This window comes from Lates calcarifer, linkage group LG16_LG22 (genome assembly GCF_001640805.2).
Source record: "Lates calcarifer isolate ASB-BC8 linkage group LG16_LG22, TLL_Latcal_v3, whole genome shotgun sequence".
Lineage (NCBI taxonomy): Eukaryota > Metazoa > Chordata > Actinopteri > Centropomidae > Lates > Lates calcarifer.
In genome coordinates, this window is record NC_066848.1 from 988,165 (window position 1) to 1,010,941 (window position 22,777).

At 42.9% G+C, this 22,777-nt stretch overlaps 1 protein-coding gene across 1 annotated transcript in view; it reads left to right on the forward strand.

Moving 5' to 3' along the window:
- The window catches only part of LOC108890399 (adhesion G protein-coupled receptor A3), a 131,796-nt gene that overhangs the window by 18,538 nt on the left and 90,481 nt on the right, over positions 1 to 22,777 (forward strand). Inside the window, 5 exon segments of the mRNA XM_051076685.1 lie at positions 5,730 to 5,801; positions 7,346 to 7,417; positions 7,602 to 7,673; positions 8,084 to 8,247; positions 14,490 to 14,703. Of these exon segments, the coding sequence (XP_050932642.1) occupies positions 5,730 to 5,801; positions 7,346 to 7,417; positions 7,602 to 7,673; positions 8,084 to 8,247; positions 14,490 to 14,703 (594 nt within the window).

Genomic DNA, 22,777 nt, shown 5'->3' on the forward strand with positions numbered 1-22,777 from the left:
TGTTTAAAAAATAGCAAGAGAGCAAGAGGGCTTGTATCAAAAGCAGCTCTTGGAAGAATTTGCTTCACACTCTCCTTGACCTTTTGCTTTGTTCTGATAGAAATATCTCACACTGATGAGAACTGTAGTTCCAAAATAGGATACAGTTGTAGAGCTGTTAACAAAGAAACTCTTCTCCACAGTTCAGGGTTTCTGAGAACCTTTTCTCCATCTGCTGTAAAATTGCTTCTTTTGGTTTCATGTGACTGTTTTAATTTTGAAGTGTAGGCTGAAATGAAGGTGTCTTTACTTTAAAACTGCTCTGTTCTTCTGAGGGGGAAGTGAAATCTAAGAAAATCACAGCAAATATCCCATAAGCACTGCTCATCCACCCACCAGGAATAAATTACACTCCAGCAGTGTTTGAGAAATGTTTAATCATCGCTCCGACTGGGTTCACACTGTAGAGACGTTTAAGTCGTTTCTACAGTCGCACATCTTTTCTTTAAAAACCGGTGCCATTTTAAATACACTGTCAAAATAAAAATAATAATAACTTCAGTATTTATGCAGAATATCACTGGCTTTACATTGATGAGCGCTGACTGTTTCTAATAGATTTAAATGTGCGGTGTGAGTTGCCAAGAAGGTTGAATAATTAATTTATGCCCTCCGGTCCTGTACGTAATATTTCCATAATGCAAACACACATAGAGGAAGGTCCATTGCTGTTTGATGCTCTGGCAGCAGGAGCTGCAAGCCTGCCACAATGCCTGTCAACACATATTTATTTACAATCCAGTAGGTGGTTATCTGTCTGAGTGAAGTGTTTGCTGCAATTCAGAGTGTGTGGCCAGGCCTCCCCCCAAAGCGTCTGCAAACTGACCCATGAATATTTAACACATGAATAAATGGTTTTAATAAACACATTCCACATTAGCATCAGGGTTAGTGCCAACGTACGTTACGCTTAGTCAAGTTAATGACAGAGCCAGTCAGAGTTTTCACAGGGAGGATGAGAGAAGTGAAGTCAGGAATTTGCTGCATGTTTTTCAGTTGTGGTGCTGAGAGAAACACAAAAAACAAAAGGAGGACGTCATCCTTCTTCCACCACTCAAAGTCACAGAATAACAAAGTGGAGGAATCATGAAAGTCTGCAGGATTTATCAATTTATCTGATAGTGTCAAGATAAAGAACCAAAATAGATAAATAAATACATAAATCATCAATCACCAACGTTGGTAGGCTTCATCCTCTGGTGACCATGAACGTCCTGTGCAACACTTCATGGTCCCAGTACTTAACGTGGCTAAAGAACTGCTCACCCACAAACTCAGCACAATTTTACAATGATATCAAAAGACAATAAGAAGCTGGAACCAGGAATATTTGGATTTCTCTCTCGGTTCAGTAACTGAAACAATCAATTATCAGAACTGAACAGGATCTGAGTCCAGTCTGTAATATGATTTATGTGTGTGTGTCTGACCTGATTATTAGCCCACTGACACATGTGGGATTCTTCTTGTTAACTGGAGACAAGGTGCCTTTGTGTACAGTCGTGCTGCTTTGGACACCAACACGCCTCTGAGAAATATGATACAAGTTATACTAATGAATGTATGTCCTCGTCTCATTTCATTAAGTGTGCATACAATGGAATACATCATGCAGCATCACTTTCCATTTGGATGAGTGCCCAAGTGGCGGCGGGAAGCTTCAGTTTTTATTTGCTTATGTACTTCATGTAGAATTTGACCTTTTGAGAATCTGATGGTATTTTGATAATTACATCTGCACTGAGATCCATTTAATGAGACTGTGCATGATTAAATACTGTTTGCTATCAGAGAAAAAACAGTGCTCTGTCTAGAGGCTGCGCCTGTAGCATGTGTGTGGTCTGGTCAGTGTGTGTCTGCACATTTCTACTCACAGTGAGCGTGTGTGTGTGTGTGCACCTCCATGTCTGTGTGGCTGTGTGATGTGGTAATCATCTAGATTCAGGCAGGAATCTGCCCATTAGTGTCACATAGTGAACAGGCTGATATCCTCGGGGTCACATGGCTCGGGGAGAAATTGAGCAGGCTAAGATATACAGTGCAGTTTAAATTAATTGGGAAGCACTTCAGTAGCTTTTCAAACATTAACCACAAATGGTGGGGTTTATACTGAGGGTTGCTCCTGCTCTTCAAACATGCAGGGCTGTGGGAGTAGAAAATGGTTATTGTTTAAACATTCATCTCATTTGAGCTGCTCCAGCTGTATCTACAGTGGATATGTGGGGCAAGTCTCCCCAAAGGTACTTATCATTTGTTTGTGTGTGTGTGGTGTGTGTGTGTGTGTGTGTGTACACCATAAATTCTCAGAATGTGTCCAGGGTCTTTGTTTACCTCAACTTAAGAGAGAACGGGGTCTTTATTTGAGTCAGGCTGTTGTCAGAGCCAGAGTTTGGATTTTATTTCCCCTCTTCTATAAGTATATTTAATATACTGTTGTCCTTCTTTTCTGATTTGCTCCACTTCTCTGTTAGCACGTCGTTGCTGTACGCTGCTGCTGTTCTATATTAAAACCCTCAGGTGGCATAATCTCCTGTCTTCCCTCTAGGGCTTTTATTGTGTAGACAGGAAGTGTAGAGTCTCATTAACAGCAGCATGTCACGAGAGGAGTCCTGTATTTATGTTCAAATGAGAAACTCAAACTAACTGTGGGGCTTTAACGTGTTGATGCACTAATGGAACTGAAGTAGTGGCAAATGAAGATCATGCAGAATTTACAGCTGGTCATGGTCTTTATTTATTTCAGTGCCAGATTTCTGAGCACGTTGTGGTTTTACTTGTGAGCATGTGTTTGATTTTGTAGAGGACCCTGTTAATGTCAGTGTTTCCTAACTGGTGGGTCTGTTAACAGCTGATCATGGTTGTGTTGCACATGGATCGAGCTCGGGTGTGTTTTGTGTTTTGTGTTTGTTAGGATGCAGTTTGCACCAACATCATCCACAATAGAAAACAAGGACTTTTAACAGTTGCAGACAGTTCATATGTAGAGCTTTGACTCTATGAAGCATTCAGGTCATATGACATTGAATATTTGAATATATTATACATATATTTGACCTCATGACCGTCAGTGCTGCTTCTTCCTAAATGCAAAGTGTGTTGCATCATGGAAAAATAAGAAAAGTTCAAAGTGATGGAGAAGGAGACATTTTTACACCAAACAACAGAAAATATTCCACTGAATCAAACAGGACTCTGATGCACTTCAGAACTACATTCCAGTACAAACTTCACAACATGATATACACCGTGCTTTACTAATAATTCTTAGAGTTTGTTTTCTCCTGTTTGCAGCTCCAGATGTGTGGAGCTTACTGACAGAGGACTCTGCTAGATCATGCCAGACAGTTAATCACAGAAAAGGATGCTAAATTCACTTTCAAATAGTTTCCTCTGATTGTTGAAACTTTTTGGCACTCATTCTCTTGTATTGTGCAGCAGACCCCACCCGTCTGGAGCCTCAGCAGTTTATAACACACAATCATAATTTATAACATTTATTTGCAGATACTTGTTGGCTCAGGTCTGATGACTATAAAAGGTTGTTGTGTTGCCCACGATGCCATCGTTTGTTTTATGTGGCCTTAAAAATCACCTCATACAGGAAGCCAGTAAAACAAACAAGGACGCACCTGAGGTAATATTCTGTGCATAACAGGACTCAAATATAATGACAAAAATCATGTTCACCATTATTCTCAGAGTGAATATTATGATAGAAATATATGATAACAATTGGAAGTGATAGTTCAAACCAACCCCATTCAAACATTAAAACTGGAATTTGAAAGATTCAGTTTTCAATGATCTGTTTGGTTTTGGTCGAGTGATCAGGTCTGTCAGACTTCTTCTGAAAGTGTCCCACATGGTTGTCTCTTCATTACAGAACTGGATTCAGTATTTCCTGTAGCTCACTCCCTGTATGTAGACTCCCTGAGCAGTGAGCTCTGCCCCCCCCCCTCAGTAAGGCAGTCAGTCGATAAGGTGGAAAGTTTTGAACATTCAGCAAATTCAGAGACTGTGGAGCAGTGAGCTGCGAGACAGTTTGGGATTAAAGGAGGCGCTGCAGGCACAACAGATGACCTTTTTGACCTCCACCCTCTGCCCACTCTTTTGTAGCATATTGTACACGATCAAAGACAACTATGGATGAGAGCGGAGATGAGAGCTAGCCGCTAGCTGACCTGACTGGACCGGGAGGTTAGTCTGTCAGACGCTCAAGGTGTGCTGCTACACCTTGCTGTGTGAGTGACGAATCCTGGAGGATGTCTACAGAAATAAACAGAGTTGTTTGTTCAGCTGTATGTTCAGGTGTGGAGTTCAGACCGAGCACACAGAGTCATTCAAACAGCAGATTAAAAAGAGAGAAAGAAAGAAAAAGAAATACAGGGGGAGGGTCAGTTATGCTTTTACTCAGATTTTTTGTAAGTCTGGCCACAACCTGGTCGAGTTATGTGTTGGGAGTCCTAATGATGCAGATAAAGTGTGTTTTAACAATGGACCAAACAATTTAACACAAGACACAGATCATTAACCGTAGATGGGAGTCATTTTTCTGCTGCTAATGATGGCTCATCTTCTGTATGTGTAACTAATGCTTTACATCGAGCAAATTAACATCAGTCACTGTAAAACAATCACAGCTGAGGCTCTGCACTGCAGTGGTAGTGATGGAGACGTCCATATGGAATGAACATCTCTGTAGAGCTCCTGTACTGTAAATCTCTTACTGTAATAAATGTAGTGCAGTGAGATGTTTAGCTTCTGCTTTGATAAGGTAAAAGGAGCATTTGTTACCAAACTGTCCCACATGTCAAGTAAAGAGAGTTCTAGCATTACTTTTATTTTCACTGTGGGACAATGGCTGTGGCTCTGATAGTCCTGTTGGTCTTGTTTTGTTTCTTTTGGCTGGCCCTCATTTGGCCTCTGTGACTGTTAATTTAGAAAAAAAAAAAGTTTGGGGCTGAGTTGAGCCACATTGTTGCTCACATTTTGGAAAAAGGCAGTACCTTTCTTCTCATTCTCATCACACTGGACACACAGTACAGAGTTAGAGGAAACCAGGGACACAATTTCAGGAAGTTTTCTTTGGCCTGCAGAGAAAACCAGAGAGGAGATTTTTCTGAGATCCATTTTTAGTAGCGTCAGAGGTTTTGGGGTAGGCGGTGGGGGCGGACAGGGAGCGCCTGGCTGAAACCTCAACATGTGTGTTTTTGCCTCTTGACTGGATGTGGTCTGGGTCTTAAGCTTGCAGGAAATAGTTTGTGCTGTCCAGCCAACAGGTGCAACATTACTCACTAATGAATGTCCACAGCATTTCACTGTTGGAGTAATACATGAACAAAGCTTTCAATTCAAAATGTATCTAAGGATAGCAGAAATAATTTGGGTGTACTATGCTCAAGACTTAACTTTTCCTCAGTCATGCAGCCTGAATAAGTGAGTCCTTGCATTTATTCCCAGCTGATAGCAAACAATCATTGTCTGGAATATAAACATCCTCATGCACGTTATGAATGAATCACGTCTCCTTGGAAGATGCAGGTGTGTGTAGTTACCAAGCATGAGCTCAGCATCTAGAAACAATGCCTAACCACCACTTAACATCATCATGCATAGATAGATAGATAAAATGGTGATCACCGACTTAACTGTCGTGTCTGACTCTCTCTATCTCTGTCTCTCCTCTCCAGGGACCTGAAGAATAATTTGATAAGCACAGTGGAGCCCGGGGCCTTCCGTGGTCTGCTGGCTCTGAGGAGACTGTAAGTATGATGAAGTCTTGTAATAGCCTTCTCCAGGGGACACAGGGACAAGTCGTCTGGCTTTAGAGACAGTGAGAAGGAGTGTCTTAACTGCAGAGTGGGGAGAGAACTGAAATGTTTAACTGAGGCAAATGTGCTGAAACTACAATGTCCGGCTTTTTCTGAACTTTCCTGATCCGGCTGAAGCTGTCTGAGGCTGATTGGTTGAGATGTTCAGATCATTTTCTCCATTCGGAATTTGGGGATTAGAACCACTCACCTTCTGCTGAGATTGGAGGTGCTGTTTATGTGCATTTTCAGTTCAAGCATAAAAAAAAATCCAGGGAGGAAATGCTGGAAATTCACTAAAAAACTTGAAATAACACAAAAACGTTTTTAGACTTGATTGATGTAGGAAAGTTTGTATATCATTAGAGGACAATGCATGTAAAAATAACATAATGTGACTTAAACGTCTGCTGAGGCTCCCACAATGAGGAGGCTTTAATAATGTCATCTCATTATACCAGTTTACAGACACCCAGCTGGAAAATTAGCTCCATCAGCTGTTTACTTATAGCTTAAGTCTGCAAACTGACACAGACATCAGTTAGTTACACAGCCAAACATACCTACAGACTGCTGACATTAACCGCTGGTAAACTGCTACAACCTGCAGGCATTTTTATCTTTGCAGTTTCAGTCATTTTCAGTTGTATCATGAACAAGCAGAGAAGCTAGGAAGGCTAACAGAGGTTAGCCTGATGCTTTTGTCTGTCTCCATCCTGTGATGTGAGCTTTACCTTTGCAGGTTGTCCCAGCACCACAAGCTGCTGAGTTATAATATCAGTTCTGTAAAAAGTTATTTGCAATGCAAACATGCACAAAGCTGCAGAAAGGAGCCGGGTACCATCTTTCCCCTTTGTTTTTGGTGAACTCTTCTACTTGAGTAATTTTCTCAGCGATTACTCTCATCCTGGCTTTCTACATATAGGCTTCAGAGTGAGTGACATGATTGCAGCCTGATAGTTAGTGGGATCTGGGCTGGCAGGGATGCAAGCGGCGAGTTAGCCAAACTGATTCGGGGCGCGTGTGCACCAGGCTCGGGGAGCAGCAGAGTGCTAATTTAAGTGCTCCCCAACTGGTGATTACTCGAGTGCTCTGCTTATTTTCCCACAGCTGCTCCAGCAAAGCAGCTCTTTAATTACAGAGTGCGAGGGCACGGAGCCACGGACGCGACAGCGCTCAGCCACTCGCATACGGAAGCACATGTGTGTGTACTGTGGGGGTGTGTGCCAGCAATGGTTATGTGAGGGGTAAAAGGTTACAAAAGGTCAGGACAGATATTCCAGGATGTTGAATAGATGAATGAACTGGTTTACTAACACAGCTGTTTTAAGTTGCCTGTGTTTTAAGAAGGCGATCATGCATGAAAACACAGACACATATTAGCAGATGATTCCTGTTTTCCTGTCTCTTGTTCTGACTTCAATATCAGTAAAACTGATGTTTATTCCATGAGCTGCTGGATGTTCTTCTCTCCTTACCCTTTTTTGTCCTTATAGGGACCTATCCAACAACAGGATTGGCTGTCTCTCCCCTGAAATGTTTCTCGATCTGGGCAACCTCTCAAAACTGTGAGTAATCCCTGCGTCGAAAACATGAATCGCGCTGCTTTATATTTAATTTGCACTGTAAAGAGAATATGGTGTTTGATAATGCCTTAGTGATGTATAACAAAATACAGCAGTTTGGTTTTTGGTTTTTGTTTGTGAAGAGTGGTCTGTTTCTGAATGAACGCTGTCTCTTTCCCACCAACAGGAATTTATCTGGGAACATCTTCTCCACTCTGACTGTGGGACTTTTCACGCACCTCGTGGCTCTCAGAGTGCTGTAAGGCAAACACACATGCACACAACACACTTTCCTTTATCCAGGTGGCGCTTGAAAAATAAAATGGAACCTCAGCTGTTATTGTTCAGTGTAAAGAGGGTAAGAGTCAAGAGTTCCAGGCTGTTTTCACCGTAGATATTTTCTCTCACTGTGGCAGGCGTAGCACAGGTGTAACTAATGACATTAACAGTGGCTCTGCTCCACGTAGGTGAGCCAGTAAGCCCTGCCAGTGAGGCGCCATGCACAGTACCTGCACCCAGGAGCTGGCACACACGAATGGAACGAAACCATCGTTCATTTTTAACAATTACACCTGTGTTTTCCTGTTATGACACGTCGACAAACACCCACTGAATGACTGAAGTCAGTGCTCAAATCCAGTAACAGTACGCTGTACGTGTTCCCATCAGGCACTTCCACACTGAGACTTTATTCTGCGACTGTCAGCTGAAGTGGCTGCTCCTCTGGGCTCGAAGCAACTCGGTGAGGATTGCAAACGACACGGTGTGTGTGTTCCCCACCCACCTCCACGGCCTGGAGTTTCGCAACCTACGTGAACAGCAGCTCAGATGTGGTAAGAACACAACATGGGACATATTTATTAATTGGCTCTTATAGTTGATGTAAATATAAAGGAAAGACCAGGGGGTTAATGTGATGAAAAGGGGCAACAGCATTTTCTTTGGCAGTACAAAAGATAAATGACAAATCTTTCAAAAATTACAAATTTTATTCTCAAATGAAAATTAAATGAAGATTCAACTCGGAACATTTTTACTTAATTACAAACTTCACTTTTTCCTGCATCAGACTGAATTTGCTGCATCAAAAATGATATCCTACCTACAGTCCCCAAATAATGCTCTACATAATTAGCGCTTTTGTTAATTAGTTAATTAATTGATTCCACCTGGCATCCCAGGTGTAAATTAGTCCTTGCGTATAAGGCCAGAATGGAAGCCAGCAGGTCTCCAAGTTCTGAAATTGACTGTCTCACAGACTTTGTCAGGACGTGTCTGAAAAGTTTACTTTTCCTTGAGGGGACATGATTTTATCAAGCAACAACAGTGGAAGAATAAAACACATCAGAATGATTTTGTGTTTCTTTTATCATTCATAAGAGAGGCTTTTCTTGACTGGAGGATGAGCAGGCTGCAATCGTCGGTTTTGCAGGAAATATAAAATATGTAATGAATTACAGTCTTAAGGTAGGAACAGCTCTCGTTACCTGAAGTTCAACTCTCTGGATGATTCTGATGTTTTTCTGTTTCAGGTTATTGAAAATGAAAAGTCAGCTCTGTCTGAGAAAATGGTCCACAACAGCGATTACGTCGTCATCACTGTCAAAATGGCGACTGCTGAGCTCCCTCTTCATCTTGGGGGAGGGGCTGTAGTCTGAGGGGCCACATCAGGTGAACAGGGCCGAGTTCAGATCTACATTCAGAGGACGACTGCACGAAGGCCGATGTTGTCCATTTTCTCCGACAGAGCTGACTTTCAATTTTCATCTCCTTCTACCTCAGGCCACAAACTTATCAATCAGCCTGCGTACATGATGTGACTCCCTCGATGATTATTATTGAATCATCAAACCTCCAACCAGTGAATCTTTACATTATTTGTCCTTAAAGTGAAGTGGGTGGAAGGTTTTTCTAAACTCTGACACGAAGAATCTATAAGATAAGAGATCTCTGTACACTTTAAGAACGTCGCCTCCTGAGACTTCTCATTAGCAACAAACAGTTTCATTTCACTAACATCACATTTTCAAGTGGTTAGCACAAAGAGAACATGATTAAGTAGATCTATACTGATAATAGGTTTCCCTCTCCACTGTTATCTCTCCACCTGCTGTGAACTGTTTGACAAGCCTAATATAAAGCCATGATTTAGTGCTAAATTGCCAGCCAGAAAACCCCAGGCAAACAGAGTCTCATAATGCAGTCTCTGTGTGATCTTTGCCCCAGTTTGTACCACCTGTGTTAGCGGCTGCAGTTGCCTTAAAACCAGAGGAAGGGACTTAATGCTACAGAGGTTGCTAGTTCAAATCCCCAGATCAGAAGTGGAAGTCTGTGCAGGGAAAATAAACGATCTTCGCTCTCCTGCTCTCTACTGCTTTCAGTAAAGCTCCTGAGCTGGAGAAGGTGTTGCTCTGGAAGCTGCTCAGTGGTCAGTGGTAGAGGACTGTAGTTACCTGGGCAGTTGCCAGGTATGAAAATGTCTGAATATGCAGCAGGCGGCTGGTGGAAAAATCAGGTGTGCTCAGCAAAACCTCCCTGATAATTACAGTTTTAGAGAGTGGAGGGCTCCTTCACACTGTGGTGTGTGTTGGCCTGACCTACAGCAGAGCAGCAGAAAAACAAACGAAAGACTGAGAGAAAATACAGAGAGAAAAGAAAGAAGATTGCATTGTAAGACAGAAACTTCAGTGTCCCCTGAGTCTGGTTCTGCTCGAGGTTTCTGCCTCTTAAAGGAAGCGTTTCCTCTCCGCTGTCGCCCAGTGCTGCTCATGGTGGAACTGTTGGCTCTCTCTTTATAAATGTAAATATACAGTACAGTTCAGACCTGCTCTGTATGTGCAGAGCCTCCAGATAACTGCTGTTGTGAATTAACCATATATATTGATTTTTAGAATACTGGTAAAACTAAATACTAAATATGAGTCTGAAGACTAATGACACAAATAAACTTCTCCAGCTTTGTTTTTGAATAATAAACCATCAAAATGTAAAGGAAACAAATGAAAGGAGGTGGAGGAAAGGAACTGTTGAGCCAGCCAGGAGCGAAAATCACACTTTAGAGGTGCATTAAGTGATGATTTTACACAGAGCAAAATGGCCTCTTTACAGGCTAGAACCTGTGAGCTGCAGTAAAGAGAAATCCAAGAGTCTTTACTTTCTTTTTTCTGAAGGCCTGGTTACAGACAGGCAATCTCCCCCTGCCTCCCTCCCTCCTCCCTGTCTCCCCTCCGTTTCTCTGTCTCCATGCTCTGTGCTGTGGTCCACAGGGGAATTGTATCTCATATGTGATAGAATCATCCTCCTCTTCTCCTTACATCTGCTTCACGCAGGGGATACAGCTCTGGAATGAGAAAATGATTGGTTAGTGCAGGAGTGTGTCTGTGTGTTTGTGCACGAGTGTGTGAGTGTGAAGTGAAGGGACATTATATGAAGATGCACTGTATGCATGGTGTTAAACGGCTTGCAGAAAACTAATGAGGAGAAATGTGTCCCAGTCTGCAGCATGTTCCCACCCCCTCAGCAGTTTGTCAGACAGCGCCGTCCAGAGACGTCTGCACCACAGACATTCTGCAGTTATTCTATGTTGTCCTAATTGTATGTGTTTTTCATTTACATGGAACAATCCAAAGCAATTACAGGGTAATTCTGCGCAGTCCACGGACAAAAAGCCATGAGTGGAATCCAGCGGCAGGACGAGGAAGCGCTCCTTTCAGGCCTTAAAGCATCCATTATGGGATTACAGCGATAACGTTCTCTTGCCATGCTTGGATCCTTCCACAGCACAACTCCATCTTATTCATCCACTTGGCAACAAGCTATTTTCAATTGGATACAGTGTGGCGCTCTAACAACCATATTTTTAAATGTTATTCGATGGTTGTTATTTTCATATGGTTTCACTTTGTAAGGGTATGTCGTACACAGGCCAGGACCTTGTTAAGGCTGTGTGGATGAGAAAGCGCTCACAATCTGATGCTAGCTCCTTGTTATCAAGAAAAATGATGGGATGGGATGAACAAATGCCTTTTCCACTCTCACGTACTGTTGGAAATATTAATATTTCTCCACTGAGATTTTCCCCCATTGTTTATATGAAGATGTGTCATAGAAGATGCATCTGTTGCAGCAGCAGCTCCACCGTGATGGGTAGCAGATGTCTGCACCATACATTCCAGCAACGAGTCCCCGTCCCTCCACTGACACAGGTCGGGTTCTGCCTGCAAATGAGGGGGAATGGAGGGATGCATCCAGCTTCCTGCCAGGATCAGGTGCTTCCTGTGTTGAGGTCAGGGCGGGCGTCTGTTTTACTCATCTAGCTGCAGCTCTCTGGGTCTTGAACACTGCTGTGATGAGAGCCTCAGCACCAACACAGAGTGGAGCATGTTATACGCTGCAGTAAAACCTCTGCTTTCTATAGCAGTATTTATTGCATGATGACACAGCAGTGCAATTGCCCTTTATGGGCATCATGTCATTAAATTAAGTTTCACATGCAGGCCCATGTCTTTTAGCCTGGGGTGTGCCTCTAATAATTTAATGATATAAAAATATCATCAAATATAACTCAGCAGAGTCTGTCATATTAGGCTTTGATGTTCACTCACACACCTCTTTTAAATCAGCTGCTTTGAGAGAGAGATAATGAAGTGACTCTGGAAACACACGCAGGAGAATCAGGTGTGAGAGTGAGGATGTCGACTTGTTTCATTCTCAAAACTGTTTTGGTTTGGATCAAAGTCAAAATTGAAAAGTGAAACCTTTGTGTGTGAATAAAGAAGGAGAGGTGGTGATAAACTTTACAGCAGCGTGTTCAGACGTGCCATATATTTTTACAGAAGAACGCTCTTTATTGTTGAAAGACTTCAAAATCAGACAGTTACAGTAAATACTTAGTACAGCTGCAGAGAAATATGGAGCCTGGCGTGTAAATAATTCTAGACTGTCACCAGTACTGGTGGTTAATGGATTGATAAATTTAAAATGCCCTTATAAATTGAGTTGAATTTGCAGTTAAATGATCATTTTAAAATTCAATTAATAATTGATCATTTAAATAGATTTATTAATTAGATGATTTCAGGCACAAACGATCTCCTGATGGAAAAATGCTGGAAATAACATTGTCTTGTTTGGTCGATTCATTTTTGATAAACGCTCCCAGGTAATGCTAACAGCTCCTTCACAATAAAAGCCTCCCTGTGTTTGGCCATCTGAACGTCAGTAACATCTCAAGGAAATTTCTTCACATTTTTTTCTACAAATGTTCACTTGGACTCAAGAATTCACACACTAATTAACAGCAACTGGAAGGACTGTGACTCTAGTTTTCCTGTAAATCTTTTATGTGTGTGAATGTCGTCTGAATCTGACTTGATAATAGTGGCCAATAGGCTCCATTTAAAAATACTGCGTGTGCTGGTAGCTGGTTAGCTGTATCCTAACAAAGCCTTGTTCTGCAGTCAGGGTGCATCACTGTTTGCTCTACAGACTGAGCCACATCGCTAATGAACTCTCATACTCTGTCTTTCACACGAACACAGAGGCATACACACCATCATGCCTCTCTCCCTGCCTCCTCTCCTTCTCCCACACACACACACACACACACACACACACACACACAGCCAATAAGTGCATTTTGCTCTGGCAGTGTCCAACAGGCGAAGGCAAGCAGCCACACTCTGATCCTTGGCTCAAAGCGTTGTTTCAACAGTATCAGCATCAGCCAAGTCAACAGTCAGTGGCCCCCACGCTGTTTCTGCTGTGCGTCGCCCACAGGAGATAACAAAGCCTCAGCCACTGCTGCTGAGGTCTATCATAGAGTCTTAACACTCTAACAGGGTCAGCTCCAGTAATTACACTGAGATGTCATCGCAGAAGATCTAATATTACTGACAGATTTTTAATGTTACTCTCCTTTGATTATGCACCTATGATTATGAATTACTTGTGTAGAAAATTGAGGTCAAAGCCCTGCATGTGTTAATAGCTGTGATTGCTTTCTGGGTGCTGTATTACCATAAACAGTCATGGGAGCTATTCTCTCCTCAATGGAAATGTGAAGTTGTGGGCTGTAGACATTCAGCCACATCAGCCAACATGGATCTTTCACTATTTTTTTTTTTTTCAAACCAATGCCTGAAGCAATAAAAGACTTTATGACCCATGTATCGAATTGCCTGTCAGACAGCGAGCAACATCCACAATTGATTGGAATACAAGCGAAGGCAAAGTGCTTGCTTACGCTGCTCTTTGGAGCAAGTCCAAGGAAATGTCTGGCCTTGTATGAACGAAGGCACTCAGGAGGTGGGACGGTGGGCTGGCAGGGTGCTGGGCTAATCCTGGGAAAAAACCACATGGTCAGTCCATGGCAACACTGATACATCTCCATGGGTTAATCATGACTATAGACATCGAGCTGTCATATATATCTCATTCTCAGTATGATGGGATTGATCAGGACTGAAGGATTTTCACTAAAACTCAAACCCCCTCCTATATTCTGGCACTGGACTAAACACTCTCCCCTGCCTTCTAATCTTATCCTTACCGTCGGCGTATTCTCTGGCAAAAAGGCTTCAGGACTCGGCCCACTGCTAGGTAAGTAATCCTATCACTGGCGTTGCAGCAGGTTTCCATTGTGAACATGTGAGGAGTCAAGGAGAGTCCAGGGGAGCGCTCAAGGCTGCTCTCCTTTATCAGCTGCTGTTCATCTCGCTCAGCAGCAGCAACAACATGTGGGACTGACGGGGGAGGAGTGTGACCTTGACAGAATGAGTGTGTGCTGCGTGTTTGTGTTTTTGGGGGCACGGATGTGTTTGTGTGTGTAGGTGCACTGGGTAAGAATGTGTGTGTTTGTGGCAGCGTGTGCAGGCGTGATATGAGTCAGATTTGATCACCCTTCATGCATGTGATGCTGTGTTTGTAGATGTTAACACCACTGGCAAAATAGGTGAAAGCATACAGAGCAGCCATCCTATAAAACCTCACACTCTACCTCTACCTTCCCCCTCAGGAAGGGGGAGGGAAGGTTTACAAGCTGACCTTCCTGTTTGAACCTCTCCTCATCTTCCAGATGGACTTCTGGAGATGCCCCTCTTCCAGCTCATCCCCTCTCAGAGACAGCTGGTTTTTCGTGGAGACCGGCTCCCCCTGCAGTGCACCGCCTCCTACGTGGACCCGTCAGTGGAGCTGCGGTGGCGTCACAACGGCCACGTCGTGGCTACGCACGAAGACCGGGGCGTCTACGTGGAGGAAACCCTGCTTCACGACTGCTGCCTGCTGACCAGGTACACACAGAGGAGAGAGGAGGGAGGAGGGAGGAGGGGGGGAGTGTGAGCTGGGAGCTGATTAGCTGTTGACTGGCCTGTTGCACTGACACATACTGTATACACACACTCCAAAGGATGTTTGTAAGTCCACCCGAGCAGATAAAGTCAAGCAAATAAGCTGCTCCATAAACAGCCTCATCCTGTTACACAGAGAAACACACACACATGCAGCTGCAAACAATAAAGAATACACACATATACATGTTCATTCATTCAGGTCAGACATGTTCACTGGGCTCACACACACACACACACACACCCCCCCCCCTCCCCCTGTCTGCCTCTCACTCACCCATAGGAGCTGTGATTTACCTTGTGTTATTGGTGCCCTTGATAAGGATCTGAAAGGACAGGGCTGAATTGGCTCGGCAGCGTGCCAACACCTCAGAGCAATCTGCGGCTCGTCTCTAGAGGTTGGCCGTCCAGCCGCTCCCTCAGCGCCGGCAGAGCGCTGGCTGATCACACGCTAAGAGGAACAGATGCTGAATCATAATTGTGGTGATAAAGTACACCGGCAACACTGGCTTTTGCACATTTTTTTTTTTGATAGGAGACGTTGCCGCAAGCCTCCATCCTCTTCCTGTCTTTGTTTTCTTCATGGTCTGCAGCGTGTATGGGGGTGTGTGTCTCTCTGTGTGTGTGTGTGTGTGTTATAGTAAGTGCATTTGACGTAATGCAACAGGCAACACAGGGCTCAGATGCAGGAGCACATTGCTGTTGATTAGTTTAACTGCTGCCTGTTCTGACTCGGCCTCTCTAACATAAATATTGATGGAGTGCTGACAGAAATATGTTTCCCTGTGTCAACAGGGCCACAACGCCTCTTGTTGTGTGGTTTATTTGGCAACAAGAATGCCAGCTACTTTTCCGCTCCATTTCTGGGAAGGTATACCATTCCCCTGGCTGCAAACGCCACAAACAGTCAATATTTTTTCTTTTCATTATGTACCACCACATTCTCAGTGATCCCTGTGGTGACTGCACTGCCTTGAATAATTGAGATTACAGGGTAGAAAGATCTTTTAGTGATGTCTCAGTGTCTTTGTGTCTCAGCAGTGATGTTTCTTGGCACAGTTTATTTTTATTGAGGTATTCATCAACAGGGTCAATACAGTCCTTTGTCACTGGCTTCTCATTGCCGAACATTATCAGCAGAGGTGGAGAATGAGCCTAAAAGCACCTCAGGCTGCAACACATCAGAGCACATGTTATTTTTAATACTGTCTGCATTTATCAGTATCTGGACATTAACAGTGGGTCAATGTTAGCCACAGATGGAGTTTTTAGCACTTCACAGCTAAAGCTAAATACAGACAGTAAAATAAAACCTGCTAATATGCAGCTGTAAGGAGAAGTCACTGGTTCATACCCAGAGAGGAGAGGGGTCCTTATTGTCCATTGTTGGGTGTCGGTGTGGGGAGAACCTCTTATGCAACTGACCCTGTGTTGGCTGTGCACTGTCTGTCAGCTCCTGTTCCAGCCTTCTGCTTCTGCAGCCCCATCATCACAAACTCCCCCATCCCTCCCCCATCCCTCCCCCCTGCTCAACAACGAGCCCTCCAGAATTTTGACTCTGCTTTTCCAGCTCGGTGTCCCAGTAGAATATGATGAATTTCTCGTCGCTCCTATTCTGATTAGGGCCCCTGCTTGCAATCACCCACCGCTCTCCTCTTGTATACACAAATAATGCAATTTTCTCCCCCAAGTGGAACCATTTGGGTCGTGTTGCTCTTGGCACCTAAAATGTCTCCCTCCCGTAGAAAACCTGCAAGGAGCAGACATCATTTCCATAGCTGATGAGTGTATAACAGAGCTCGGTCCAACAAAAACAATCTGCTGTGCCTGGGCTGAACTTCACCCTTCGCCCTGCGCTGTATCTTAAATTGCAGTGCTGAGAGACGTGTGGGGGAAATTAGAGTCCTGTGACTTCACTGATCCAGCTCTCGTTTTAAAAAAAGAAAAGAAACCTAACTAATGTTCTGGCCTTTGACATGCCAGACGCTGTCAATGCTCGTTTAGCCACAGTGGACAATATATTAGTCATTACGGCCGGTGTTGATGTCGTTCACCTTGGATAAATGTCCTCTGAGTCAGTCAGCCTCGCCCTGCATGCCCCATCAGAGGGGAAAGACTGAATACACAGGATTTAGCGCGTGGCTTAAAGCCCTCATCTGGATTTGTCGCACAGTGTTGCAGCAGTGCGGGCGGAGATGCCAAAGCCTCGGTGAAATGACCTCTTTGAAGGTGAACCCAAAATGTTTTGCGGCTGTTTTCTCAGCTATATTCTGCTTATCCTGCTTCAGGCTGCATCAGGCAAACGGCCAGTGTACACATCCAAAACACGACAGGATCTTTTCTCAAACAGGCGTAACATTATGAAATATGTTTTTAATTTCTGTGTTGTAGGTCTTAGTGTTTTCCTGTTTCCTCCCACTTTTCCACTGTGCTGTGTCATTATAGGCCCTTATTTGCTGGCGCAGGTGGGCCGATAAGCTGATCCGTTTACATTGCTCGCAGCGAGCAGCAGCAGAAAACCAGGCCCCGTGAGGCCTGATGGTTCTGCGATGTGGGCCAGACTCCTGCTGAGTAATGGTGTCAGGCCAAACTCCCAGTGTTAGCTATGCCAGCGGCAGCAGTGGGACCAGCCTGTGATTCATGTTTCATTAATCAAACATTTTAGAGCCCTGTAGCTAGCTGCAGCAGACACTTTGGATGTATCTTTCTTAATCCTCTCCATTTTTAATCAGGCTAATCTTGCACAAAATGAAGAACCTGGTTTGGAAATATTACTGAAGGCAGAGGAAAGAGGAAAATGTCTCTTGCTGCCTCATCCTTCGTTTCTCCGCTGATCATCTCTAAAGCTCTCTTTTTGTTTTTCTTATCTAAAACTCTCTGCTCCTTGCTCACAAACATAAACTTTCATTTCTTGCTTCTCCCTCTGCTGTGTTTTCTTTAAATCTCTGCCTCTGTTACACTCTTTGCTGATTTTCGGTCTTGACTTTAGCAGACTCTTCACATGCTTTAGTGCAGCATCAGTTGCTAAGGAGACCAAATTTGATTATGTCTACACATATACAATTTTACCTCTGGGTTCATCACTTTAGTGCTTGCCAGTTTCAGTCAATAAAGAGGAAATAACAGCTTCTAGTTACATTGGATGAAGTTAAACCAGGATAAAGTGACGTGTAAATTAACAGTCTATATAATATACTGTGTGGAGTAAAGGATAGAGTGGGTTAAGATGAGGTGATATAGATGCTGCTTCAATGGGAACAGAGAGAATTCTGCCTCCACCTGTGTTCATCTGTACATGTATTGAATAGGCACATGTATGTATGTTTACATGCAGAATGTATTACACCCCTTTGCATTTGAATATTAAAGAAAACAGCCGACGCTTCGGTTCCAAAATACACCAGTACAATCCAAAGCTGTCACAGGTTCTGATAAAACACGACTTCACAAACTGTAGCAGGCAGCAGGCCTGTGTGGAGCAGCTGGGTAGAGGAGGACAGACTGAAAGTTTACAGTCACGTAAGCAACATTATGTAAACAAATTGTTAAATATCAGCGCAGTGAACATAAATGTTGCTAATGAGTCCTTTGGGAGCTGCTCCACAATGGTGCAGTGTTACCTGTGGATGTAGGTCAGTGCTTTGTGTATGGCTTGTGTGTGCCCCTGCCATACTGCTGCTCACATACTGGAGAGATTTCTTCATATGTTTATTATGTGTAGATGACCTTTTTTTTTTTTAACTGCTGGACAGCTTCCTCTGCTCTCCCTGTTTTGTCTGGGTGCAGCAGGTCGCTGAGGGCGTTTGTGATGAGGCAGCAGAGAGTACACCTCCAGCAGTGAGGTTTCCCTTTGAGAGGAGAGGTGGGCGGCTGGGTGTGTGTGTGTTGGAGTGAGGTGGGGTGGGGTGGTGCTGGTGGTGGTGGGGGTATTTCCCAGTGTATTTCCCAGCATTCAGACAGTTGGCCGACGCTCAGCGATGATGTAACTGTCCCCTCTGTAGAGGAGGACAAGTGCAGCAGCTCTGTCTCACACACTTCCATGCATGTAATCACACACACTGTGTCATTATCAAACCATCATTAACATTAACAGTGAGTGTGTACTGTAAAAAAGTGCACAGTCACACCTGTTGTTCCAGTCCTAATTTATTTTGTGAACATTAATCTGAGAGAATAAGACATGACTGATTTAGGTTCAGTTCCACTGTTCCACTGTTCTTTGAATACTAAGACACTTAGAACACTGAAACCAGTTTAAGGATACCTGAGCTCATCACTTATTTTAATTGGCTGCAAACAGGCAGCACCACAGATTTCTTTCTTGCTGGGGCATATTGGGACCTTAATTATTTATTGATGAGGCTATAGTGTTTGTTTTAAATACATGAATAAACAAGGCAGGGTAAAAGGAAATATATAGAGAGAAATGTAAAACAAATGTAGAACCTAAGAGCAGAAACAAAACAGCTCACATCTCTGCAAACAGTGAACACAGACAGGTACAGTAGAAAATCACTACAGAGAGTTGTATCTTTAGTGGAGTCCTGCTCTCAGACCAGCTGTTCATGCCTCAGTCAGAAGAAACAGGACTCACCAAAACCTTTGAATACCAGGTGTAAACATGAGCAGAGAGGACTCGTGCTGCCTTGGTGAAAACACATTTCCACTGATCCTGTGCAAATGATTTCCTCTTTCATTCAATCGAGTGGAGTCTACAGAGGAAGGTCTTTAATGCTCACATCTCTGTGTCTGTATTGTTAAATCAATAAGTCAATTGGAAAATCTTGGCTTTATATACAGTAATTCTAACACGGAGATCTGGTATTTCCTGCCAGTTTCTTTATCCTGTGCAAAATGTTTTATTTAACAAGAGTTTGAGGGCTATTCTATGAATTACTGAGGTCCCAGTGTAACACTAGTCCTGTGCAAATAGAGTCTGATAAGCATGACTAACAGATTTGGTCTTCCACTTCACCTCTCAATATGTTATCTATATTATCTGTTTAGATTAGGTTTCCAGACAGCACATGTCCTCATTGTGGTTCATTATGTAACTGTAGAGAGAGGCTGATAGTTGGACTGAGCCCAGAGGGTTTCAATTTGAAGCCCATCCACACTTGAAAATCAACTTGCGTCCTGTGGAAGAGGGAGGATGTTGTTTTAAAGGGGGGGGGAGGGTGGAGAAAGAGAAAGAGAGTTAGAGATTGAAAGAGTGTGATGTTTGTGTGTGAGACAGAATAAGCATGTGAAGGAGAGGTGAAGGTTACAGGGTTACAGTTTAAAATCTCTCCATAAACTAAACAGAGTGAGTTTGATGCAGGCGTCATCACAGCCACGTTAGAGAGTGACTCGTTCTTACAGTAAGAGTCAGTGAAGCGTGCGAGCGTTCTCACAGTGTGTAGAAATCTGTTTTAATGACAGCACTTCAGAAGGCCCCTGTCCAAACTATTACAAGACTGGTGCAAAAAGATCCTTGTACACTTGCTAAAAATGCCCAGAAGTGCTTTTCTGGACGGCTGAAAATATATATATTAAAAAAAATATGCACATGTAAAACAGCTCACATGTATTCACACACACACACACACACACACACACACTTGCTCTCCAGCCCAGAATGTCATCATCTCAGTCAAGCGTTCAAATCTGATTTAGAGCCTTTTAGAAAAGCAATCAGAAAAGAGAGCTTTAGTGGAACACAGAAGATGAAATCAGGACTTATTATATTCCTTTTCATAACTCGCCCACAGAAAGTCATTTGAACAAAGTCATGGGTCCGTTCGGTTCAGGGAATGTTAACAGCATCTCTGATTCTGTTTGCCTTCTCTTACAAAACAAACAGCAGCGCAGATGAATTCACACTGTTTGGAAATGTTAAAGTATCTAACTGTTTAAACAGGTGACCTCTCTGCTGAGAGCTGATGAAGTACTGACTGACTGACAGCATCAACTGTTCATTTTTACTGTCTTTAGGAATCATCTTCTTTCCTTGCATTTGTGTTTTTAATCCTACACTGAAGATAAGTCTCACCTTTAATCAGTTTCCTCAGGCTTTGTCCACACCAGTAGATCTCCGTCCACATCAGAAATAATCTCTATCCACACTAACACATCTGAAAACACATATCACATGATCATTCATGTACACTTGCCATGCTATGTGTCCGTCTACTCTGCAGTTGCTTCATTGCAGAAAATACAGCGAGAAACAGCGATGGCGAAGATTAAAAATTAAGCCCAACAGCTGGTAGCAAAGACACCAAGGTCAGCAACACTTGTAATTTGTTATCTCTGCATTCATTACTGATAGCTGAGTCCTGTCAAGGCTAATAAGAGTAGTGTGATAGGAGTACTGTGGACGAAAGGCATAACAGCAGCAACAGTGATGCATTTTAAAACTAAAACACATTAGTGTGGATGTCGCTTTAATTCTGTTTTCAAGGTGTATTCACACCTGAGCTGTTTGTTTCTGTTCAAACAAAACCAAACAACCAGACTGAGACTGAAAAGTTGGGTCTCTGCCCGGCTCCATGTAAGATCTGGTGCTCTTCATTTGTGTTGTGAATGGAGGGCAGACCACCCACAGGATTTTATAACAGTATTTCCATTTTTCCCAAACCATTTTAGACAAACAGGTATTTAACAAAATAAACCTCTGTCCATGTCTTTTTTGGTACTCAGTCATAGTTATACTTTTTTTTATCTCCGTGTATTATTATCTAGCAACCATCAAAAGAATGTGTTAGCTATACCTTTGGTCTATGTTGTTTACCTTTTCATGAACTCCCCCCTGTATAAAATATACTAGACCTATTGGGATATCAATATGCATTAGTTTTTTGACCTCCTCTTTTATTCCAGAATCCCTGTAGTACTGGAGAATCCCATAAAATATGAGGATGATCCCACATGATCCCCCACCTCCCCCTGCACAGAGCTGTTGAGGTGCTCTTATCAAGCATTGACACTATTGCTGGGGTTCTAAATAACCTGCTTTTCAACTTCCAAGTCAGTTCTTTCTAGGAATGACTTTCAGTGCCTTTATGACAACCAGCACATAAATCTTCCTGTATCTTGTCCTCAATAATTGCATTCATCTCTACTTCCCATTTTTCTGTTACATAAAAAGTGTCTTCTGCAAAGTTAGTTAATAACCTTCAACATAAATGAAAGATATGTATGTGTTGCTCTAATACACTAATGAAAAACTGCTCCACATCAAGTCTGTGTCTTTTTACGAAGTAACCGATAGAGCCTCACTGTAGGTGTCTGTAAAAGACACAGAGGACAGTACAGACTGGGAGAAAGACATAAGACCTTTTTCTTTGCTCCCTCTGAAACCACTCTCTACACACAAGAGAAAAAGCCTATGTAACTGACATTAAAGGTGCTATACGTAGGTTTTTGCTATTGCTACATAGCCAACGTTAGCATCATCAGATGTTTACTTACCAGGTTAGAAGAAACAATGCAAATTCAGCATCAAGCTTCTCCAGCAGTGGAATGCAACAGCAGTGATAACTTGTTTCTATCACTTCTTTTCCTCTACTCAACTTAGCATGCTAAGTGAAATATGCTCATTTCTCAGAGCACAAAGCAGCAGATCCTCACATTTAGCATTTTTGCTTCAAAAATGACTGGAACAATTAATCAGCCATCAAAAAGATGAATGATGAATTTTCTGCCAACTAGTCTATTAACAGAGTGAACATTTCAGCTTTGGATTTAGGTTAGCTGCAGTCTGGACTAGTAATGCTTCTAATCTGTTATTTCTTTGAACTTTGTGACACAAGAGAACATTAATACACACATATGAGGCAGTAAAGTGCAGTCATGACCTGCCGCCAGTCTCCAACATTTAATTTCCCCATCTGGGTTCATGTTGCCTGATGATGCAGGATGACATCACCAAAATGCCAAATCAATGAGGTACATGTCAGTCCTCAGGCTTCATGTTTATTCCTCTTGGTTTTTTGTTTCAGAAAGGATCAGTAAACAACCATTTTTTCCTTTGCAC